Here is a 24,294-nt window from a genome sequence, read left to right as displayed (position 1 = left end):
AACTGATGAATTAATGCATCCTCTGTGATGTAAAATGTAATTCCAAGAACTTAGTGGTGGTAACCACCACAGTGCAGACGTTGGCAAATACAGTAGGACTAGGCTATGGTCCTGATAGAGCCAACAGATGTGGACCCTGAAAACGCTGGAATGTTCCACTGCATGTTATTTGGATTGGTCGAAATGTTAAAATGTGTATTTTTCAATATATAGGACACACCCTGTGTTTTAATAAAATCAACTAATAAATCAACTAATGCATAGAGCTTGTCTGATGCCTTAAGCACACCTTTGATGAAATAAGACAAATGACTCAAGAGGGAGCCAGAGATCAAGATAACAAAAAACTCAAACTTAACCCGACCATTCTCCTCCCACTTCTGACTCATTACTCTCCCTAAGTTGCCTGTAATGGGTTACACGAGGAATCGGCAACCTTTCTCACGTGGAATACCAATTTATCTTACCATTTCTACCGATCTGCGTGCCAGTTAAAGTTTTCATGTGCATATTTTCGTGAAACTGTTTCATTTAATTTATAATAACATCTTCATATTTCAAAATCATTGTCATGTGGTTAATCTAAATTATATCCAAATGAAAATGATAATTCTAAAAAGTTACTTTTACTATGTAAAAATTGCCTATAAAGCCAACAAATAAAAACATTGTAGCTTGCAGGTAGAGAATATCCTGATAATAAATATCCTATGAATCACATTGTCTGCAACGAACTTGAAATGTATCAACTATTAACATGGGATATATGATAAATTATTCTGGGCCTTCAGAGTTTCCTGTAGGCTATTTGCGCAACGGATAAGAAGTCATTAAGTAGTCCTATTGTATGACATTTCCACTGGATCAGAGCATGACATTTTTCCTTTTCATGCTGAGTGGTTATCGAAAGGGAGAAAGCTGGAAAGATCTTTTGAAAACTTTTAGGAACTATTGTAATTCTCAATTAATGTAAAAACAGACTGTTTGCTTGCTGTCTGATGTGAAGAAAACATTACTTTGAGAAGCTCCACAGCTCATTAGTGGTGGTGCGTTAAGCCAATCAGAAATACGATCAGATCCCCAAATGGACACATTTATATGCCTACATTTGCACGCAGGCCAGTAATTGTACTACTGGTGATCTACTGTATGTAATGGGGAATTGATAGACACTAACAATCAAACAATGAAGTTATGAAACAATGAATGTGCACAAATTAGCAGGAGAGACCACATTCTGGAGAAAGACGTGCATTCTGCATGGTCAATCCAACTTCTGCATTGGCCTTGCAACATTTACGGTGATACGGCATCTGCAGAAGTCAGGACATTCATACTTCTTATGCTTTCCGGAGCAGTGCAGAGCTGTTGTGAAGGAAGTTGTCAAGGATGTGAGTCTGTGTTTATACAGAATCTCCTGCCCTAACATAACCAAGCACTAATCTAGTAGAATTCAATCATCTTTTCTGACTCACGTGTCTAACAGCTGATAATCAGATAAATTGACGAGCTGTACCAAAATAAACTAAATGGTGGGAGTCAACGCAATTGCAACACATTCGGAGTGCTATTTTCAAAATGTCACATACTATAACTAGTGATGCACCGATATGACATATGTCCGATACCCAATATTTTCCTTGCCAACAAAAAGCGATAGCCAGTATTTACATTTTTTGCAGCCTTTTAAGCATTCTAGTACAGTTAAATAGTTAACACACACACGGACGCAGCGGTCTAAGGCACTGCATCTCAGTGCAAGAGGCGCAACAGTCCCTGGTTCGAATCCAGGCTGCATCACATCCGGCCGTGATTGGGAGTCCCATAGGATGGCGCACAATTGGCCCAGTGTCGTCCGGGCAGTCATTGTTAATAAGAATTTGTTCTTAACTGACTGCCTAGTTAAATAAAGGTTACACACACACACACACACACACACACACACACACTGACCAAAATGTTATTTTGTTGGCATTACGGATGTCCCCATTACTAGTAAAACATAATCAAAACATATTTATTTCCCTTACATGCTGTGCTGTTTTGTTGTTAATTTGTTCAGTCGTTTCATCCTCAACCAGGATTTCTATGGAACGCCGTTTGGGTCTTTGTGTGTCAAAGATACACATCAAATAACACTATTTGACCAATCAGGACCTGAATATGACTGCACGTCAAATAATTTTCTGCCTTCATAAATTTTTTACGTAGTTATTACACATTGATTACACTATCACTTGCATTTCAAATGTCACCACGATTCATCGATATGTATGCTATGATGCTGGTAAAGTTGTCTCACGCATCTACAGTACTGATCATAAAAAAAAGCTAGCTAGCTCATGGATGCAAACAATGTTCTTCCCCAAAAACATAGCAAAATGACATATGTTTCAGTAGTTAGCTAGCTAACTATAGAGCTAGGTGTCATCTAAAACAACCCTAATTTATAAGACCGTTCTTACTTGATTAATGGTGGTCGGACCCATCTATGTGAAGCTAGCCACAATAAGGTTTAGCCACAATAGTATCTCCGGTTAGCTTTGGGCAACAGGGTTAAGTAGCTGACAAGCCATTTATTTTCATGAACTCAAGTTCAATTTCAATAGGCGAACAACAAGTGGCAAGCTAGCTAATACGTAGCAGTCAAATCAAATCAAATTTATTTATATAGCCCTTCGTACATAAGCTGATATCTCAAAGTGCTGTACAGAAACCCAGCCTAAAACCCCAAACAGCAAGCAATGCAGGTGTAGAAGCACGGTGGCTAGGAAAAACTCCCTAGAAAGGCCTAGCAGTGATTTAGGAATCCTTGTAAGAATAATGAAAATGACTGCAGTTTCTACTGGTCATTGTTTTTAGGCTGGTTGTATTGGTGATAGCTAGTTACCAAGGTAAAGCTAGCTACCCCAGAAGTTGCGGTCGAACAAATGATGCTTTATTACCAAAGCGGTATTGTAAACACATCGTTCGTGGCCGGTGTTTGCAGACTTTTTTTGTACAGCTTTGACAGTGCTACTATATCTTTTTTTGACACGCAATGACCCAAACTGCATTCCATAGTATGTATGTATGTTGTGACGCTATTACTGTGTATCTCCGGTAGGGCGACTTCTGAAAAATAGCGCACTTGGTAGTGTGTACCGGTGCTCGACCAGTCGGTGAAAGCCAACATCACCCACGATAGAACGGTTGATTGTCAAGGGCAATGAATTCCATTATCTTGGCTTTAATGGACTTTGCCTTTGAGTTGTCTCACTGAAATCTTCTTACTCTTTCAAATGACTGCTCGATCCACACAGCAGACATTGCGGGCTAGGTTAGGAATGCTGTGTTGCATGTGTAGCGCAAAATTTTACGTGGTGTCATTACGTCTTGTCACGTTATAAAAGTATGCACGGTAGCTTTGACATCGGTTTAACATCAACATTAACCTAGACATTGGGCCGATACCGATGTCGGCAATTTTAGCTAATATCGGCCGATCCCGATACATTCACCGATATATCTTGCATCCCTAACTATAACACTTTCTTTTTACGCATACGATTTCGTACGCTAGTATGGTTATTTGGACACAGATGTTATCTTGTACGGTTCACAGCTCATAGGGTCTTACAGGAGGAATGTTGGCCCTATAGTCTAAAAAGGCCTAAAATTGCCACTCTCTCTAATGGTTTGTGATACAAATGTAAAAAGCATGTCAAACATTCTTCCTCCCAAAGTTTCTATGTGAGAATTGCCAGACCAATCTGAGATACGTGAAATATTTCCGGGCTGTCCAGGTGTGGAATTGCCCTGTTGTCAAACAGGCACAACGAGCGCTTCTTACTGGACAGGTTCAGATTGTACTACCTCCCTGTTTCAGACCATTTTCTTATGCTTTGTGCCTACTGAACACAACCCAGATGTACAAGATCTCAAAACAAAAATCACATTGTGAAATGTAAGTGTTGCTGTAAACCTGCTCCGACAAGGACATGTAAAGACAGGCAGAGTACCTGCCCAGACTTAGCACGACATACCTTACTTGTTCAGTGTTGTTGATTTATTTAACGTGCAGAGTCAACACTTGCTACACAGCACTACTTCTGGTAGGTCTGATCCAACCAGGGCGTTAGGTTCGGCTTGAGCCTCCAACGTTTAAGGCATAAGCCATACGTAATGCACTGGACCAGAGCTATACTACTGAGTGATATGGGGCTTTTCAACTAAAACGTCCCACTAGCCTGTGTGTCAGCCTGTTTTTTCAAATGAAATTTGGCATAACAATTTCATATGAGTTGGCAAGAGAGCAGATGACCGGCACCAAGCTACATCTATGCTACTGTATGTAAAAGCTAATCATATTCTACTAAAGTAAAACTAGGCTAAACCTTTCCATTTAGGCAACTATAGGGGTTATTTAGGCTACTTAAAACAGGTGAACAATTGTTACCGTCATGTATTAGAGAGAGATGATACTTCCCTGCTGAACAAAAGATGTAAGTCTAGGGGAAAAGGACAGGTGACATTTCAGAAACCAAACCAGAATACAGGTTCGTTCACTGTTCACCAATACGCCATATCCAGCAGCACTGTAATCTACTGTACAAACAAGCTGTGCCAGTGCTACTCAAACATTTATAGCTGAGCCCTTCAGAAACCAGCAACACTCACTCAGTGATGCTCAGTGAGTGACACTCTCACACACACACACCCTATATAGCTATACCACGTAGAAGCCTATGTAGTTAAAAGCATGATTTAGGCTAATTAGCCTACATTAGCTAGTCATCACTGTACACAATCACTACAGGCATGTGCCTTGCAGGTAATACGAATTTACACATGTATAACGTTAACTTAACAAATATAAATGACACTCACCAATGAATTATCGAATTTCTTTAACAAGTATCTGCTTCTTTCGATATATTTGTCTCGTATCGTTTTGACTGAACAGGACACTCAAGTACACTTCTAACTGTTAATCCATAGCCTTATTCGGTTCCCTTTTCGCCGGTCGGTGATGAACGAGTGCTGAAGGTTAGCTAGCCGTTTTGCTAGCCAATTAGCCATCGACCTGATAGCGACAACAGCACTTCAAAAAGGCATAGCTAGCTAACAGGTTCAGAATTGGGTTTTCATAACGAAAGGAGTCCAGATGCAGCTAGCGAGCTTAAGACAGCCAGCTGAAGGTCTGAGCCTTGAGGACTGGAGAGAATGAATGTATTTGAAAGCTTGAGCTCTCATTGACAGCATCGCCCCTCCCCCATTGGGACAGAGAGCTCAGCAGTGCCGCGGTGTGGTGCATATGCGGTTCCAATACAAATCATTGAATATAAGTCCGTTTCTAAATCAATATGTAGGCCTATCAGAGAAATAATAGTTGAGTGATGGGACAGAATATTAGGAGACATAACAGATGAGCTGGCATTTGATTGAATTTTTTTATTTTTATGCTTCCGGCTCAGCTGTCATAAGATTAATGTCAAATGTCATTTATACTGTGACGAGCGAGAGGGAAAAGCTACATGATATGAGTAATGCGGTCATCTTCACTGAGCAGAGAACTGTGGACATGCACATTTGAAAAAAAAAACAAAGTTTCATTTCATGACCATGCATCAATTCATGATATTGGACAATATGCCCATGTGACATGTGTTAAAGTCTCTTTCACCTTACTTCTGTTTACAAAATGAGTAATTTACTGTGTGGATCCCCTAAAATCCATATTACATTTATAAAATATTTGCCCAATTCTGGCCTCAAATATAATCTAAATCCCTCAATCTCATATAATTTATGAGAGCTGTATCCATTTAAAATACAGCATGACATGCACTTCACAACTCAGTTTCTAGAAACCATTTACTGGATTTCAGCTTAGTTCCTAAAGTCCATGTGCACATGCCAGTCTTTCAAAAAAGTGTGGGGCCCAAGTTGGCAGTACAGTAGATCATAAGCATGAGTTGAAGGGTCCAGCAAAATGATTAGGTTATGGATACTGTTTAAGCTACAATTGCATGAGAAAAAATGTTCAGTAGGCTGCAGTCAACATTGGGAATTCAAATCACCAGTATACAGCAAAATGAGTCATGGGATACAAAGGATGAACCATGACAAGATAGCTTCATGATTTCCATCTAACATGAAAACGTATTTGACTTTGTTTTACTTGACTGAACTGGCAATGACATTTTCATTACTAACCTCATTAGCCATGTATTATCTGCTTCCACCGCTGCAATGCCTTTATCAACATTCCATTGATTCAATTTGATAAAGTTAGGACATTATGGCATGGCACAGGGGGGACTGTTGTGTAAGGCATAGCCTTGTGTCCTCAAATGTTTTACATGTGAGGTTCCACAATTACCCACTTCCCCTAGGGCAGGGCTTCCTGTTGGATAACCATTTGAGAACGCCAAATCCCAGCAGGGAAATTAAGAGGTAAGAATAATTTGCATTAGGCTGCAATATGGAAACATTTCACATGGCTGTGGAATCATGCACATGTAGTTATCTGCAGAGTTTAAATCTAAGTAGAACTAAGATAATCCTCTAAGATCCACACAGGGCAATGTCAGTCTATCCGTGCCGTTCTTAGCACATGTGCGTGTCAAACATAGGGATTTTAGCTCATATTTCATAACAGTGCCATCAATGACAAGGCCTTCTGGGAATAAGCAGCAGCCTTGGGACGAAGCTTATTCTTCAGGCCATGGAATTACACACGGAGTATGCAACACATTTAGCACAGATGGCTAGTGCTGATAGAATGGAGTCAACTACATTTCAAAGGCAAACTAGTAACATGACATCCATTCAGCACCAAACCAAAGTCTACCATCAAACCCAACAAGGTTAAAACTTCAGGTGGTGCAAATGCTTTCATGGTGACATTTATACAGCATTAAAATGAATAGATTTGACATGGGAAAAATTAATTTGTTTACTAGTTTTATTGATGAGTCATGAACAATTGTACAGCAAAACTACAGTTCTGACATCATGCCACATTAGTTTACACCCAAGAGAACAGCATGTTCCAGAAATACAGTCACACAAATGTGATATGGTCTTGGCTGAGAGTCAAGTTGTTACAGAGCCCCCTGCAAGGTCATTCTGTCATGAACACATTTTTCATGGTTGTAGCGTTTGTTGCTTGCTACAGGAAGTGGATAACAGACATCACTGAATCTTTGACAAATGGTTATCGTGATGACAATACACCACTATACATAACATTTAATCTAGTTCTATGAATATACATCAGTCAAAACATCAACGGCTAGTTTGATTCTGCTCCTTCACTGCTTTTATTTTTTTACGTTCTATCGCAAACGGTCATAAACAAAGCTCCCGGCTGCTATCCAATCAACACCACATTGACATTATCCCACCCCTGGGTAGCAACCATCGGCTTAAAAAGACAAACATAACAATATCTGCCAATTCATTTCCAGCAATATTGCCCCAGTCTGTCTGTTTGGTGTGCACATTTGTATATATCCAGTTAGGGATGCTAATGATAGCCGCCTTGCGGGTAGACGCGCGCTAATGATAGCCGCCTTGCGGGTAGACGCGCGCTAATGATAGCCGCCTTGCGGGTAGGCAGACTTTCCCCCAAAACCAATTAAAATGGTAACTGCATAGTAGGCTTACCTGACAGAGATATGATTTGTAGTATCAATTGGGTTGCCATTGTTTTGCAAACTGTGCTGCAGCAGGCCTAACAGCAGAAACATAGCTAGACTGACATTCCTTTCTTGCTTAATGCATCATTAAAGGAGAATTAAACTCAAATGTGTTAGTTTCCACCAGACCTCAATTTATCTGATTTAAACATTGACATTGATAACTTCTCAATGCACATTTGTAATAAGCCTATTGAGTGTAAAAAAAATGTAAAATACCTTCATGACCCATTATTTGACCAGTTATCAACAAACAAATCCCGTGGAAGAGTTGCAGAGGAGAATAATGTGCCAATTTGAACGCTATAAAAAAATAGTTTTAGTAGCTCTCATTAGTGATGCACTGATGGCAATTTGCCGATATCCAATATTTTCCTTGCCATTTTTTAAAATGAATAAATACAGATAAACATTTTAGGGGGCTTTTAAGCATTCTAGTACAGTTAAATAGTTACACGCTAGTAAAACCAAATGCATGCTTTTCAACCATTCTCTGCCTGCACCCGCACACCTGACCAGCATTACCACCCTGGATGGTTCCGACCTTGAATATGTGGACATCTATAAGTACCTAGGTGTCTGGCTAGACTGTAAACTCTCCTTCCAGACTCATATCAAACATCTCCAATCGAAAATCAAATCAAGAGTCGGCTTTCTATTCCACAACAAAGCCTCCTTCACTCACGCCGCCAAACTTACCCTAGTAAAACTGACTATCCTACCGATCCTCGACTTCGGCGATGTCACCTACAAAATTGCTTCCAACACTCTACTCAGCAAACTGGATGCAGTTTATCACAGTGCCATCCGCTTTGTCACTAAAGCACCTTATACCACCCACCACTGCGACTTGTATGCTCTAGTCCGCTGGCCCTCGCTACATATTCGTCGCCAGACCCACTGGCTCCAGGTCATCTACAAGTCCATGCTAGGTAAAGCTCCGCCTTATCTCAGTTCACTGGTCACAATGGCAACACCCATCCGTAGCACGCGCTCCAGCAGGTGTATCTCACTGATCATCCCTAAAGCCAACACCTCATTTGGCCGCCTTTCGTTCCAGTTCTCTGCTGCCTGTGACTGGAACGAATTGCGCCCCCCCCTCTGCTATCTGAGCAGCTAACCGATCGCTGCAGCTGTACATAGTCTATCGGTAAATAGCCCACCCATTTTTACCTACCTCATCCCCATACTGTTTTTATTTATTTACTTTTCTGCTCTTTTGCACACCAATATCTCTACCTGTACATGACCATCTGAGCATTTATCACTCGTGTTAATCTGCAAAATTGTAATTATTCACCTACCTCCTCATGCCTTTTGCACACAATGTATATAGACTCCCCTTTTTTTCTACTGTGTTATTGACTTGTTAATTGTTTACTCCATGTGTAACTCTGTGTTGTCTGTTCACACTGCTATGCTTTATCTTGGCCAGGTCGCAGTTGTAAATGAGAACTTGTTCTCAACTAGCCTACCTGGTTAAATAAAGGTGAAAAAATAATAATAATAATTTTAAAAAATTTAAAAAACACAGCGGTCTAAGGCACTCAATGCAAGAAGCGTCACTACAGTCCTTGGTTCGAATCCAGGCTGTATCACATCCGGCCGTGATTGAGAGTCCCATATGGAGGAGCACGATTGGCCCAGGGTCGTCCGTGTTTGTCTTGGTTAAGCCTTCATGGTAAATAAGAATTGGTTAACAGACTTGCCTAGTTAAATAAAGGTTACACACACCAAAAAGTTATTTTGTTGGCATTTACGCATGTTCCCATTACAAGTAAAACATTATCAAAACCTATTTCTTTCACTTTCCCTTACATGCTGTGCTGTTTCGGTCATTTGTTAATTCGTTTCATTCTCAACCAGGATTTCTATGGAACGCTGTTTGGGTCTTTGCGTGTCAAATAACACTAAATAAGCTTGTCGACCAATCAGGACCTGAATGACTGCACGGCACATAATTTAACACGTTTATACATTTCTTACACATTGATTAGAGTATCACGTCACAACGATTCATCGATATGTATGATATGCTGGTAAAGTTGTCTCACCCACCTACAATGCAGGTCATAAAAAAAAGCTAGCTGGCTCATGGATGCAAACAATGTTCTTCCCCAAAAACATAGCAACACGACATTGTTTCAGTAGCTAAAGTTAGCTAACTATATAGGTAGATGTCATCTAAATTAACCCTATTTATAAGACAGTTCTTATTTGATTAATGGTGGTCAGACACCCATGTGAAGCTAGCCACAATAATGATTAGCCACAGTAGTGGACTTTGCAATTATCCTTCAAAATAAGTTTGGCATAGGTCTACTTTGTTATAATTTGCATCACTGTCAATTACATACGTTTATTTTGAAGGCAAACCGCAATTTCCACTATTGTGCCTAATCCTTATTGTGGTTAGCTTCACAACATAACCCGGTCCTGTCGAGCATCACTAGCCAGATGAAGCTCGCTGGCTGCTTATAACGCTAGCTTTGGGCAACAGGGTTAAGTAGCTGGCTAGTTACAATTTCAATAGTCGAATAACAATACTTACTCAAAAAGGATTCCAAAATGATTTCTAAGAATGAAAATTACTGCAGTTTATAATTGTCATTGTTTTCAGGCTGGTTATATTGGTGCTAGCTAGGTACCAAGGTAAAGCTAGCTACCGCAGAAGTTGCGGTCGAACAAATGATGCTTTATTACCAATGCGGTATTGTAAACACATTGTTCGTGGCCGGTGTTTGCAGACTTTTTTTGTACAGCTTTGACAGTGCTACTGTATCCTTTTTGACACGTGAAGACCCAAACGGCGTTCCATAGTATGCATGTCGTGAAGCTAATAGCAGTGACGCTATTACTGTGCATCTCCGATAGGGCAACATCTGAAAAATAGCGCACTTGGTAGTGTGTACCGGTGCTCAACCAGTCGGTGAAAGCCAACATCACCCACGAAAGAGAACGGTTAATTGTCAAGGGCAATGAATTCCATTATCTTGGCTTTAATGATTTCGCCTTTTGAGTTGCGCTGAAATTGTCTTACTCTTTCAAATGATTGCTCGATCCACACAGCAGACATTGTGGGCTAGGTTAGGAATGCTGCGTTGCATGTGTAGCGCAACATTTTACGTGGCACCATTACGCCATGCATACGTTATATAGGTATGCACAAACTTTGACATCGGTTTTGAACATAAGCGTTATACTAGACATCTAGTTTCTGATATGTTCACCGATATATCGTGCATCCCTAGCTCTCATGCTAGAAAACATTGGAGACCTCTACTTTATACCATGGAATTGTTAAATACTCGTTTCGGATTGGCATTCTAGAGTATGCATTATTTCACTATAATGCCATGTAAGAATTTGTTCTTAACTGACTTGCCTAGTTAAGATAAAATAACAGTATAATTCAATGGCTAGAGTTCATTCTTCCATGTTTGAACTGCTTTTTACAGCAAAAGTCAAATTGAAAACATTTTCATAATAGTAAAATAAGACTGCTGGTTTGGTCAGATACTTTTGAGAAGCGGAAATTCCATTGGAATTGTATTAACAGCCATTGTGTAAATTGCCCATGTGTCATCAATGGGCCGTCCTCTGAATTCGGGGACAAGGAAAGCTCTCCTTCAAGGAGTTCATGTTGACAAAAACATTAGCATGAATTTCATCAACATTACACATGTTTCTCTCGAGATTATTAACTTGTTCTCAGTGACATTACGTACTGTTGAGGAAAATTGGCAGATTTTCACAAGCATGACAATTAGCTAACAACCGTGTGATGCTGCATGACAATGTGAACATGATTGGTGACAAGCTGTTGACCGAGGAGTTATACATTCCTCACGGAATTGCCCAACATTGCCCAACGGAGGTCTTCTCTGGTTCGATAAGCTAAATAAGCAAGTCTGTTTGGTTACTAAGGCAACTACTGTAGCTATCAATTAAACTTGCTAGCTACTTCAGTGGATTTGGAACACACTTCTGCTAATTATGTCAAATTATAGCCATGATACAAAATTATAGCCATGATACAACGCAGGGGTTCTATGCGTTCTCTGGAACGCAACACACTGGGAGGTAAGTTCCACTCCGCTAGTGCGTCGTAGAACATGCCTTCCAAGTCGTTCATAATTTTCCACAGAACACATAGCTCCTTGATTATCGCTTATGTAATTGACAAATCTTTACACAAGATAAGTTGAAAATGGTGGGCGTAGCCTACGAAGCATGACACATGCAATGAGGAAATAGGCTGGGAGTTGCACAATACACCTACAGCATTTAACCACCATAAATTATATAAGGGAGGCCGGCATACATCTGTTTTCTAAAGACATTTGTCTGCAGTATCATACATGAGCATCAAACTGCTGTATACATGCTCACACCTGCAACTGCCAGGGTAGCTTCACAGAACCCCCTGTTATAGTCTAGGTCCTACAAGACACGCTGCAGCATACAGCCATGATGGCTACACTGCAGCACCTGCCCAAGACCAGATTATTCAAAAGCATGCCCGTCCAGAATGACACCATTCCCTATATAGTTCACCAACTTCTTACCAGAGCCATATGTGCCCAGGTCAAAAGTACTGCATTAAATAGGGAGTCATTTGGGACAGACACACTATAGGCCAAGCCATGTAGCCTACTTACCAGGTAGGCCAATTACAACAGAGGTGAGAGGGATCCATGGATGTTGGCGACACGGAAATAGAATCTGTCGTCCTATTTCTATGCTTTGGCCCTTCATGCATCTGGTCTCAATGCCGCACGTGACTTCAATGACATTGACTTGTTAAAATATCCTGAACCACTACAGGTGGGAAAGATTACAGAAGTGTTTTAGTATGCAGTTTATTGTTGAAATTATTTACAGTTTCATATGTCAGACAGTTCAATTTATAACACAGACTATTTGATCTGTCCCTCATGACTATTGATATTATCCTGGTATGCCTCACTGGAATATGTGTATCACTACCACCAACAGGGAAATCTTTCTGGGCCTAGACTACTAGCTAAACCTGTGTACACTTTTCACGACAGTACCCCTTTGCCACTAAAGTTAACTAGCTGGTCAAATCTAGTTTCATTGAATTGCAAAGACGTCTACAGCATTTGATTTATGTCAACACAAAAGGGACACTAGTGTTATCTAAAGACAAAGTGTGTCTGCAGTATCATACATGAGCATCAAACTGCTGTATACATGCTCACACCTGCAACTGCCAGGGTAGCTTCACAGAACCCCCTGTTATAGTCTAGGTCCTACAAGACACGCTGCAGCATACAGCCATGATGGCTACACTGCAGCACCTGCCCAAGACCAGATTATTTTCATAGTGATTCCCTAATGGCACCCTAGTACCTATATAGTGCACTACTTTGACCAAAGCCCTGGACAAAAGTAGTGCATTAAATGGAGAATAGTGCCATTTGGTGAAAAGGCCAGACTATAGCCCAAGCCACATAGCTTAAAAAGTAGTGCACTAAGTAGGGAATAGTGTTCCATTTGGGACACACACAGACTATAGGCCAAGCCATGTAGCCTACTTACCCAGTAGGCTAATTACAGCAGCGGTGAGAGGAACCCATTTCTAACAGAAATCAAATGTGATAATATATTTCTATGCTATGCACCTTCATTGTCATCATGCATCTGGTCTCAACAGACGACCCATCATGTGAGTTCATCAAGGACATCGGGCACGTTGAGATGCCGACCCACTGCAGGTGAGTAACAGAAGATACGTTTTTAGTACAGTAGTTTGCTGATCTGATAAACATTGGTTTCATATGTGGGACAGTTCAATTTAAGAATTTGATCGGCTCCTCATGAGTTTATTGATATTATCCAAAGTATGCCCTCTACTGGACAAAGTTATCGTTACCACCAACAGGGAAATCTTAGTCACTAGACCATGTGGTCAAACTCATTCAGTGAAGGGACGACTGTCTGCGTGTTTTCGCTTCTCCCTCGTACTTGCGTGATCAATTGAGCTCATTGATTAGTTTTAAACTCCAGTCACCTGGTTGTTTAAGTCTATTACACACAAATTGAAAGGAAATTAAAAGGCAGCATACACTCAGCCCTCCATGGAATGAGTTTGACACCCCTGCACTAGACTACTAAACCTGTATAATCTTCTACAGTACCCCTTTCCCACCAAGTTAGTTGGCGAAAGCCAATCTTGTTTAATTTAATTGTAAATACGTCTACAGCATTATTTCAACACAAAAATATAGAAGGGACACTTCTGTTATCTAAAGACAGTTTGTCTGCAGTATCATACATGAGCATCAAACTGCTGTATACATGCTCACACCTGCAACTGCCAGGGCAGCTTCACAGAACCCCCTGTTATAGTCTAGGTCCTACAAGACACGCTGCAGCATACAGCCACGATGGCTACACTGCAGCACCTGCCCAAGACCAGATTATCAAAAGCATGCACGTCCAGAATGACACACCATTCCCTATATAGTTCACTAACTTCTGACCAGAGCCATATGGGCCCAGGTCAAAAGTACTGCATTAAATAGGGAGTCATTTGGGACAGATAGGCCAAGCCATGTAGCCTACTTACCAGGTAGGCCAATTACAGCAGAGGTGAGAGGGATCCATGGATCTTGGAGCCACAGAAATAGAATCTGTCATCCTATTTCTATGCTTTACCGCTTCATTGTCATCATGCATCTGGTCTCAATGGCTCCCATCATGTGACTTCAAGGACATTGACTTGTTAAAATATCCTGAACCACTGCAGGTGGGAATGATTACAGAAGTGTTTTAGTATGCAGCTTATTGTTGAAATGATAAACAGATCCAGTTCAATTTATAAAACAGACTATTTGATCTGTCCCTCATGACTATTGATATTATCCTGGTATGCCTCACTGGAAGATGTGTATCATTACCACCAACAGGGAAATCTTTCTGGGCCTAGACTACTAGCCAAACCAGTGTACGCTTTTCACGACAGTACCCCTTTGCCACTAGTTAACTAGCTGGTCAAATCTAGTTTCATTGAATTGTAAATACATGTACATCCTTGGATTTATTTCAACACAAAAAAAAATTGTTTTCTAAAAGACAAAGTGTGTCTGCAGTATCATACATGAGCATCAAACTGCTGTATACATGCTCACACCTGCAACTGCCAGGGCAGCTTCACAGAACCCCCTGTTATAGTCTAGGTCCTACAAGACACGCTGCAGCATACAGCCATGATGGCTACACTGCAGCACCTGCCCAAGACCAGATTATTTACATAGTGATTCCCTAATGGCACTCTAGTACCTATATAGTGCACTACGTTGACCAAAGCCCTGGACAACAGTAGTGCACTAAATAGGGACTAGTGTGCCATTTAGGAAAAAAGCCAGACTATAGGCCAAGCCATGTAGCCTACTTACCCAGTAGGCCAATTACAGCAGAGGTGAGAGGGATCCATGATCTTGGCTCCACAGAAATGTGTGTACTATTGTCAGCATGCATCTCTTGACTTCCAAGGACAACAGACTCGTTGAGATATGCTGAACCACTACAGATGGGAAACATAGGAGATTAGTGTTTTAGAAGAGCAGTTTATTGTTGATGACAAACATTGGTTTCATAGGTTACAATATTTTCTGTTCCTCTTGAGTTTATTGATCTTATCCTAGTACCCACGCCCTTTACTGGACAACATGTATCATTACCACCAACAGGGAACCCTTTATGGCAGTGGAGTACTAGCCAAACCTGTACTCTTTTCTATAGTACCTCTGTCACTAAATTAGACAGCTGGCTAGTAAAAACGAATCTAGTTTCATTGAATAGTAAATACATTACATCATATTAGATTAACACACAAAAAAACTGAGGGAACGTGTGTTTCTAAAGACAAAGGTTTGTGCACAGTATCATGAGCGTCAAACTTCTGTATACATATTCACAACTGCCAGGCTTCACAGAACCCACTGCTATAGTATACGGGTAACTACCAAAATAAAGAAAACGCTTGAGTAAATGAAGGATACAACGTAGATTGAAAGCGTCTACACAGGTGTGGTTTCTGAATTCATCAAGCATTTAACGTCCCATAATGTTTTGGGTCATGTATAAAAAAAAAATCAAAGTCGCCTATTATTTTCACTACCATCGCTAGAAGAGTTTTGAATCTTTGAAAGAGGGGTCTCAAAAGAGCATATATGGTTTAAAGTGTGTACGTCAGTCATCAGATTTTAACACGCTAACTGTTACAGCTTACCGCCATGATGGCTACACTGCAGCACCTGTCCAGAACCAGATTAGCTAACGCGACACCGTGGTTGCCAAATGCCACCCTATTTCCTAAGTGCCCTGGTCAAAATAGGGAATACGGTGACATTTACATGTTATAAATACAACAGTCACCAGAAACAAGTTCCCGCTTTTTTACAAAATGTGACCCAGTCATTGTCCTAGCTAACGTTACACTTGTTTGGCCTGGTTGGACGTTTAACAAGCGTAGCTAGCTAGCGTCAGCTTTCGGCTGGTAGGTTAGCAAGGACACATTTCTTACCATGTTCATCAATGTGTTTCGGTCATTTCCATCCATGCGAATCATCTCCTTTCCTCAAAACATATACGCATGTAGGGTTTTAACAAAATTTGAAAATGAGCTCTACTTTGCTAGCATGCCGCCTCAATGACAAAAATACTTCTTCTTTGGGATTGTGTTGGCGGATCGCATCCAATTTAAGATGCATACACCGCCACCTAATGGAGTGTGAGGCCATTCACGAGCTCCATATATTGAACAAAAATATATACGCAACATGTAAAGTGTTGGTCCCATGTTTCATGAACTGAAATAAATTATCTCAGAAAGGTTCCATACGCATCAAAAGCTTATTTCTCTCAAATGTAGTGCACTAATTTGTTTACATCCCTGTATGTGAGCATTTATCCTTTGCCAAGTTAATGAATCCAGTTGGCAGGTGTGGCATATCAAGAAGCTGAGTAAACAGCATGATCATTACACAGGTGTACCTTGTGCTGTGGATAATAAAACTAGAAAACTAGAAAACTCCACTCTAGAATGTGCAGTTTTGTCATACGACACAATGCCACAGATCAAGACATCAGTCAGGAAGTTAAAGCTTGGTCACAAATGCGTCTTCCAAATGGACAATGACCCCAACTGTACATCTAAAGTCGTGGCAAAATGGCTTAAGGACAACAAAGTCAAGGTATTGGAGTGGCCATCACAAAGCCCTGACCTCAATCCTATAGAAAATGTGTGGGCAGAACTGAAAAAGTGTGTGTGAGCAAGGAGACCTACAAACCTGACTCAGTTGCACCAGCTCTGTCAGGAGGAATGGGCCAAAATTCACCCAACTTATTGTGGGAAGCTTGTTGAAGGCTACCCGAAACATTTGACCCAAGTTAAACAATTGAAAGGCAATGCTAACAAATACTAATTGAGTGTATGTAAACTTCTGACCCACTGGGAATGTGATTAAAGAAATAAAAGCTGAAATAAATCACTCTGTACAATTATTCAGACATTTCACATTCTTAAAATAAAGTGGTGATCCTAACTGACCTAACTGAACTTTTTGGACTCACATTGTTGTGCTCAGCTCACTTTAACAGGATAGTGGGGCAGCGGTCCTCCAAGTTAACAGTTGTTTTGAGCACGGCACAAATCATACTTCATTGACAGCATGGCCAATGTTGATTGTTTATAATTTTAAACGTGGAAAATAGCCCCTTAATCCTAGATTTGGGACCACACAGCCACTGTCCCTGATTCCTTCCAAACCACTCATTGAATTTGCGATTTCCAACTTGTGTAGTGTTACTGTCCGATAGCCGATGAACACCTATACGTTTTATATATAATTTCTCTTCATATGACAAGGATTAAAAAGGATTTGCCAGTAGATTGTCAATTTGATTCATGATGATGAGTGCTAGCTGAGATTTTGAATGTATGATGTTGACATGATCAGTCCAATCAAAGCTACTGTACATATAACGTGATTTGATGTCATTTTATCTGTGGCCACTGACCTTGAGCCTTCTTGGATGGGCACTTCTACGGCAGCAGCCGAAGGACTAGAATTTTCAATGTCTCCTCTTACACCTGGCAGTGACGTAAAGTCCCCACGAGTGATGGAACACTGAGCCAATCATGGCGCAACGTTCCATATTGTCTGCTGGCTTCGCCACCACCACAGAAAACACTGAGCTAGGCCGAAACACCTGCATTTTGGAGCTGCTTTACTTGAGAAAACAAAAAAGAGACCATGTTTGTATGTGGCTTTATTAACTCGATGATACATTATTTTTTACTTTGTTTGTGAACTAATGTGACACGTATTAATGCCAAAATAACATGCAAAACAGGCAAGCCCCCCAAATTCTTGACAGGTTGCCACTGTCTGTAATATGTTTAGTGACTGCCAACCCACATTCCTGTAATAGGTTTCCTGACTAAAGAGGTCAAGCGTGTATCTCTTGGCTCCACAATAAAAGTGTGCCAGTCAATGTGTCTCTGTGATCTTGTCAAGATAGGATGGATTTAATATATGCCTGTTGATATGGAGGATTTGTTTATGGTTCTGAGTTTGAGAAAAGAACATAATTTATCGTTCAGCTTTGTCGCCTAAACTATGCCTATGCTGTCTGGCTATATGTGTCTTTGCTATAAAGGATCTCAGTTGCAATGTGTAAGGGACTCTCAGAGAATTCATTGATAGACACTGAATTGATTCAGCGCGATTACCACGACAACCGGCAAAACAGTCCGTCTTTCAATCACCCACGTGGGTATAACCAATGAGGAAATGGCACGTGGGTACCTGCTTCTATAAACCAATGAAGAGATGGGAGAGGCAGGACTTGCAGCGCGATCTGCGTCAGAAATAGAAAGGAGTTCTATTTTAGCCCTTGGCATCGCAGATGCTCATTGGCGCATGAGCAGTGTGGGTGCAATAATTGAATAACATGGATTTCTACATATATTTTGTGACGCTCGCGCACGTGACGTGTCCATCTGGTCAGCATGTTACAGATTCGGAGATAGAAATGTAGACTAAAGGTCATTTCCGATTGAGCCGATATATGCAGCGTTTACGTGAATGTAGTATTTAAACATTCCATTTAAATTTCAATCACGCTGTAAAGTTGGACTTCAGCGATGCGGACTGTGAGCGGACCAAGTAATTGGGCGTCACTCTAAAGCGGGAAGGTGGAATAAATGAGTCAGGAGTAGGTTTTCTTGATTGAACACAGTTCTCTAGTTCAACCCCTCCAACATTCCATTCTTCTCTTCTTCTAGATGGGAAGGATTATCTTTAAACTACAACAAAAAGTCAGTATGTCATTAGTGGCCATCTTCCAGAGATAGCTGTGTCATTAATTGCCTCTGGTTACCTTGTCTCCCATGCCTTGTTGGGCTACTATCCATGAGCCCAGCCTGCCCTCTGGTGGTCCTTCCACATACCTTCCCCCCCAGGACCGAACCGGAGGGTCGGGCGCCAGACGCACCGTCTTGGTCGCGTCGGTACAGCGCGTCTGCATTCCCGTTCCTCGATCCGGCCCTGTGGATGACATGGAAAGAGAACGGTTGTAAAGACAAAAACCATCTGGCTATTCTGTTGTTATTGTTTCTCTTACCAGCCATCCACGTGAGGGGCACATGGTCAGTAACTAATGCAAACCTCCGACCCAGTAGGTAGTACCGGAGATAATCGAGGGCCCACTTGATGGCTAAGGCCTCTTTCTCTACAGTTGCATACCTCTGTTCCCGATCGCTGAGCTTCCTACTAATGAAGAGAATCGGCTTCTCTGCTTCACCTTTACCCTGAGCTAGTACGCCCCGAGCCCTGTATCCGAGGCGTCGACCTGCACAATGAACTCTTGTGAGAAGTCGGGAGCCTGTAGAACGGGATCAGAACACAGGCCATCTTTTAGCAATTGAAAGGCCTCTTCCGTCTCGTCTTTCCACTCTACCTGGTTTGGCAGGTTTTTCCTGAAATATCTGTCGTAAACGTTGGGTCGCTATTTCTTCCTCTGCTGCAGAGGACGAGGACGCGGCTAGGACTCCTTGTAGGAATACTACCTCGGGCTTGGATTTTCTCTTCTTTCCTGTCCCCCTTCTTCCCGTGCATAACGTCATCTGCCGAAGCTCCTTATATAGGGGACAGTCTCTCCCGATCAATAATGGCACCTTCAGCTGGGGCACTTTCCCTGCCCTGACTTTACACCTTCCTTTTGGAGTGAGAATAGGCAGATTCACAGTGGGGTAATAGTGGGTGTCTCCATGGATACAGGATACGGCTACTTTGTCTGGTAGCAGTGTTGCGGAGGTCACCATCCGCTCCTCTACTAACGTAACCATACTTCCCGAGTCGAGAATACCTACCACATCCTGTCCTTCGACTCGCACCGGAATCTCTGAGGCTGGGGCTATCTCTGCTAACCAACAGTGTTGATCCTGCCCCCTCAAAACGGGATGTGTGGGGGTAGGCAGTGATGACTCCGTGACCATGGGCTCATCCTTGCTAGGACATTGTGGGGCATAATGGTTGGGAGACTGACATTTATAACACCGACCCTGCTGTGTGGTGGCTGACTTCTCCCACCTCCGGGGGGGGCTTGGACGTTTCGGTGGTGGGCGCGCCGGGGTGAGTCGTGTTACGGGATTGGAAGACTCCTTCCGTTCCTCCTTGTCACTTTTTAACAACTCCCCTGTAGACCGATATGTTTCCACTGCCTGGGCTATGTCGTCGGCTGACAACGGGTTGGCTTGCCCCACAACCCTTTTTAAGTCACTGGGTAATGCTCTCAATATCTTGTCCACTACGAGAGTCTCTATCACATGTCCTACTCCCTTTTCAGGTTCTAGCCACTGTTTCGTCAGTCGTATTAATGCGAAGATCTGGGCACGGACGGGTTGATCAGCTGTATAGGTCCATTGATGGAACTTTACAGCCCTATCTCTGGCAGTCAGCTGGTACCGGGACAGGATCTCGGTTTTTAGTCGCCCATAGTCTGCAGCTTCGCGGGAATCCAGGTCAAAATAGGCTTCCTGAGCCACCCCGGTCAAAAGAGGGGTTAATGCGCTCGCCCATTCTGTGGGCGGCCACTCTTCCAAGGTGGCCGTCCTTTCGAAGGTCATGAGGAAGGCCTCAATATCATCCTCCTTGGATAGACGAGGTAAGATGGCGTGAGCAGCCGCTCTTGGCTTAACTCTAGGTTCTTCTCGTCGGCTCAGCTGTTGTTGCAGGAGTTCTATGGTTGTCTGCTGTGCCGTGATCAATTGTTGTAGTAGGGCGTTATCCATCGTTCTTGAATGGTTCCTCCGGGTCTACTGGAAGAATCTTGATTTACTCACTTATCCTTGTGTCACTCGTCCACCTAATGCCTGCATCCTCCACCAATGTGAGCGGACCAAGTAATTGGGCGTCACTCTAAAGCGGGAAGGTGGAATAAACGAGTCAGGAGTAGGTTCTTGATTGAACACAGTTCTCTATTGAGGGCATTTGGTCAACACAAACACTCCAACATAATCAATGAAAATCTCCCAAGGAAAAACATACATCTTCTTCTCCAGATGAAACAGGAACACAATAGGATTATCTTTAAACTACAACAAAAAGTCACGGGATTGTTCACCGTCTTAGTGGTTCTTCCTGGATAGCTCCTCTCTCTCGGTGGCCATCTTCCAGAGATAGTTCCCCCCCCCTCTCTCTGCTGGTTCCATTCTCTCTCTTATAGGGGAAGGAGAGTATGTCATTAGTACCGTCAGCTGTGCTTAATTGCCTCTGACCACCTTGTCTCCCATGCCTTGTTGGGCTACTATCCATGAGCCCAGCCTGCCCTCTGGTGGTCCTTCCACAGGACTGAATATACCCCTAAAATGAATTGCCACTCATGCAGTCTAAAGCATTCGTTGACGCACACCCTAAAATGTTGGAGAGGTGCTGACTAACAGAATACGGTCCCAATAAATTAATGGATCAACACCAACCCTGAAGAATTGTATGGTAAAAGTCTACTTTAAAGCCTTTGAACAATGGCTTTCATTATTGAAATATCAAATAGAGGCAACATCACATCATGAAATGCTTTATTCAACTCATCACATCAACATGCAGAAATTCCTCAGATTACTTCACAAGCAATACAGCTTTCATCACCAGAGGTCCCTATTCACAAAAAGAGACATCATGAAAAAAACTAAACTTCAATAACTTCTAAAGCAAGTTGCCAATCTATTAAAGTATGTGAAGCACACTAACAGTCCCTCTATCTGGGGGAACACTGCTGCTGGGGGGGGACAGTTCTAGGATCAGCTTCCCCTCCCTCAATCCTAATCTTAAGCATTAGTGGGGGAAATGCAAACCTAACCGAACATTGAACATTGCCCGTTGTTCACACTCCTGCTCAGTGGGTTGGTCAGTGCTGAGTGGCTCAGGTGACAAGTGAAGGTCTGTCCGGAGCTCCAGCGTGTTGAGGGCAGACTAAGGAGGCTGCTCAGGGTGTACGTGCCGTCAGCCTGGCGCTGAGACTCGCCCTTCTGGACTTCAGCACCCGTCAGAGAGCCACCGTCATCAGACCAGGACAGGGAGGCACCGTCAGGGTGGAAGCCCTGCGCCAGGCACACGAGGGTGGTCTTGTCCCCAGAGAGAGGGGCCTGGGCTGGGGTCATCAGGACCAGAGAAGGGGGTGATGGAGGACGGGCTGACAGGGGAGGACACAAAAGATACAGACTGCAACAGTGAGATGGATCAAGATACTTTCTCATTGAAAAAAAACAAAAATGGAATTTAATTAAATTACACTGTAATTGTTTGAAATTCAGTCAAAATTAAAACAATTGATTATTTATCTTTGAACATAGATGTAATATCCTAGTGTTAAACTTTCAACTGCCTCAGTAGTCTATTTATATTTTCCACAATATCACTTATAATCCTGAAACCAAAAAATACATGCTTTCCTCTTTCTCATAAGACAATTAGTGTACTTGACTTAATTAGGTTTATTTGAAAGACACTATTCACATTGATCAAGATCATCTCTATAAATGTGTCAGATTTAACAAGCTGGCAAATTGTCATCTGTAGTCCCTGTTACCATAAATTAAATAAATGAATGTACAGTATGATCTAATATATTACCTCAACAATGATTAATATTCATTATTATTGATCATGTATATTTTGTGTTTTATACATTTGAATCAACACATGCTGAAGATTTGAAAATGTATTCTAACCATTACATGTCACTTAATAAAGGTTAAAAAAAAATACAGATTTGTTGATATAAGAAAACATATCACGTGATTATTTACAAGGGATTTTTACTCACCAATGGTGACTTCAGTTCCTTGTCCAAACTTGGTACCATGTCCTCACAGTGATACATCTCGATACAAAAACATCTGTGCTGAAGACCGTTCTTCATGCTCTTCTCATTGTCAAGTCTCCATTCATCAAGATGTAGAAATCCATGAAAAAATGAAAAAAAAGGACTTTGTTTGATATTGAATTGTTACCCAACGCAATCCCCTTTTATACACGGTGGCATTCAGTGACCTGTGCACATTTAATAAGTAGTATTTTCCAATCTGAGCAGTCTATTGAACTGCATCACTGTGTTATACACTGGCGCCACAGCCACCAACACAAGCACAGACATACACTGCCTCATCCTCAGCCGTGATTTCATTGATGTGTAGATACTCAGTGTAGCCAGATCCTGGTTCAGAATATGTGAACCTGTTAGGAAGCCCAGCTGCTCTTGTGGTGTCAGCAAGCAAAAAACTTGGGCCACCTCCAGCCTTCTGTCGGTACCATGAAATTGTCCAGGTCTGAGAGCTATCACTAACAGCGCAGGATATTTTCAAATTATCTCCCAGGTTCACAGAGAGGGACTTTTCCTGGGTCAGTACGAGAGCTTCCATACCTGCAGAAATATAGAAAGATTTTGTTGTAATTGGGGATAAAAATACTACAATACATCATGATCCTACAATACAAGACCATTGTGCCTCCTAGTGAGTGCAGAGTATATCAATGGATCTGGTATTAATACTTCTGAAAGTAATCATCTCCATATTTACAATATAATCTATAGTCAGGGATTTCACTTTACTGTAGTTAGTCAGTGTTAAGTCAGTCTTACCAGACAGAGTGAGTAGCAGGGCTGTAAAAGAAGCAGTAGAAAGGAACATGGTGATCTCTTCTGTTGGAAGCAGAGGTGATATCAGAGAAAGATATGTCTTCACACACGGTCTTCACTTCAGTGCAGCTCAGAAACTCCCAATGCCTCCTTTAAAGAGCAGCTTACTGTACTGAAACCGTCAACCAGCCCCACTCCCCCTTCCAAAACCAGCCACCCATAAACACACACTTCCTCTGCTATTTGCATTGTCAATGAACAGTTTAGCAATTCTATTTTTTGTAGCTTTTGAGTTCAATAACAACTCTATGATTTCTCATTCTGAAAAAGAGGTATGAACACATAACTTTTGATTCAATTGTGATATCATTAAAAGGTCTTGAATGTCCTCTCATAGGTACAACAGGCCCTAACAGAGTGGCATGTATGGCCTTTG

The 24,294-nt window shown here is 41.8% G+C and overlaps 3 protein-coding genes across 7 annotated transcripts in view; all 3 read right to left on the bottom strand.

Moving 5' to 3' along the window:
* The window catches only part of LOC112245649 (SEC14-like protein 1), a 64,772-nt gene extending 48,375 nt beyond the window's left edge, over nucleotides 1-16,397 (bottom strand). For 2 of the 4 annotated variants that reach the window (XM_042302581.1, XM_042302591.1), the window contains exons 1-5: nucleotides 16,240-16,397; nucleotides 15,110-15,237; nucleotides 14,281-14,454; nucleotides 13,334-13,420; nucleotides 12,347-12,506 (exon numbers count right to left, since the gene is read on the bottom strand). The gene's annotated coding sequence lies outside the window, so the exon portion shown is untranslated. Of the gene's footprint in view, nucleotides 1-4,869; nucleotides 5,219-12,346; nucleotides 12,507-13,333; nucleotides 13,421-14,280; nucleotides 14,455-15,109; nucleotides 15,238-16,239 lie in introns of those variants that run through there. The other 2 variants (XM_042302589.1, XM_042302586.1) reach the window with 2 other exon arrangements.
* Nucleotides 16,398-19,100: 2,703 nt separating this feature from the next.
* Nucleotides 19,101-21,185, bottom strand: LOC121840210. Of its 2 annotated transcripts, none has more exons than XM_042302566.1 (2): nucleotides 19,344-21,185; nucleotides 19,101-19,267 (listed from the first exon to the last, which is right to left on the bottom strand). In XM_042302566.1, exon 1 carries the CDS (start codon nucleotides 21,010-21,012, stop codon nucleotides 19,618-19,620), a length of 1,395 nt encoding a protein of 464 aa, XP_042158500.1. In that variant the 5' UTR covers nucleotides 21,013-21,185; the 3' UTR covers nucleotides 19,101-19,267; nucleotides 19,344-19,617. The 2 variants fall into 2 exon arrangements, with proteins under 2 accessions (XP_042158500.1, XP_042158508.1); XM_042302574.1 differs by having other exon boundaries at nucleotides 19,466-21,185.
* Nucleotides 21,186-21,781: 596 nt separating this feature from the next.
* LOC112245804 (immunoglobulin kappa light chain-like) lies at nucleotides 21,782-24,038 on the bottom strand. The gene is made up of 4 exons (XM_024413970.2): nucleotides 23,862-24,038; nucleotides 23,349-23,642; nucleotides 23,046-23,087; nucleotides 21,782-22,412 (listed from the first exon to the last, which is right to left on the bottom strand). Exons 1-4 carry the CDS (start codon nucleotides 23,908-23,910, stop codon nucleotides 22,075-22,077), a joined length of 723 nt encoding a protein of 240 aa, XP_024269738.1. The 5' UTR covers nucleotides 23,911-24,038; the 3' UTR covers nucleotides 21,782-22,074.
* Nucleotides 24,039-24,294: the final 256 nt, after the last annotated feature.

Source organism: Oncorhynchus tshawytscha, linkage group LG02 (assembly GCF_018296145.1).
Source record: "Oncorhynchus tshawytscha isolate Ot180627B linkage group LG02, Otsh_v2.0, whole genome shotgun sequence".
Classification (NCBI taxonomy): domain Eukaryota; kingdom Metazoa; phylum Chordata; class Actinopteri; order Salmoniformes; family Salmonidae; genus Oncorhynchus; species Oncorhynchus tshawytscha.
The sequence above is the reverse complement of the archived record's forward strand: the minus strand, read 5'-3'. Positions and strand labels throughout refer to the sequence as shown.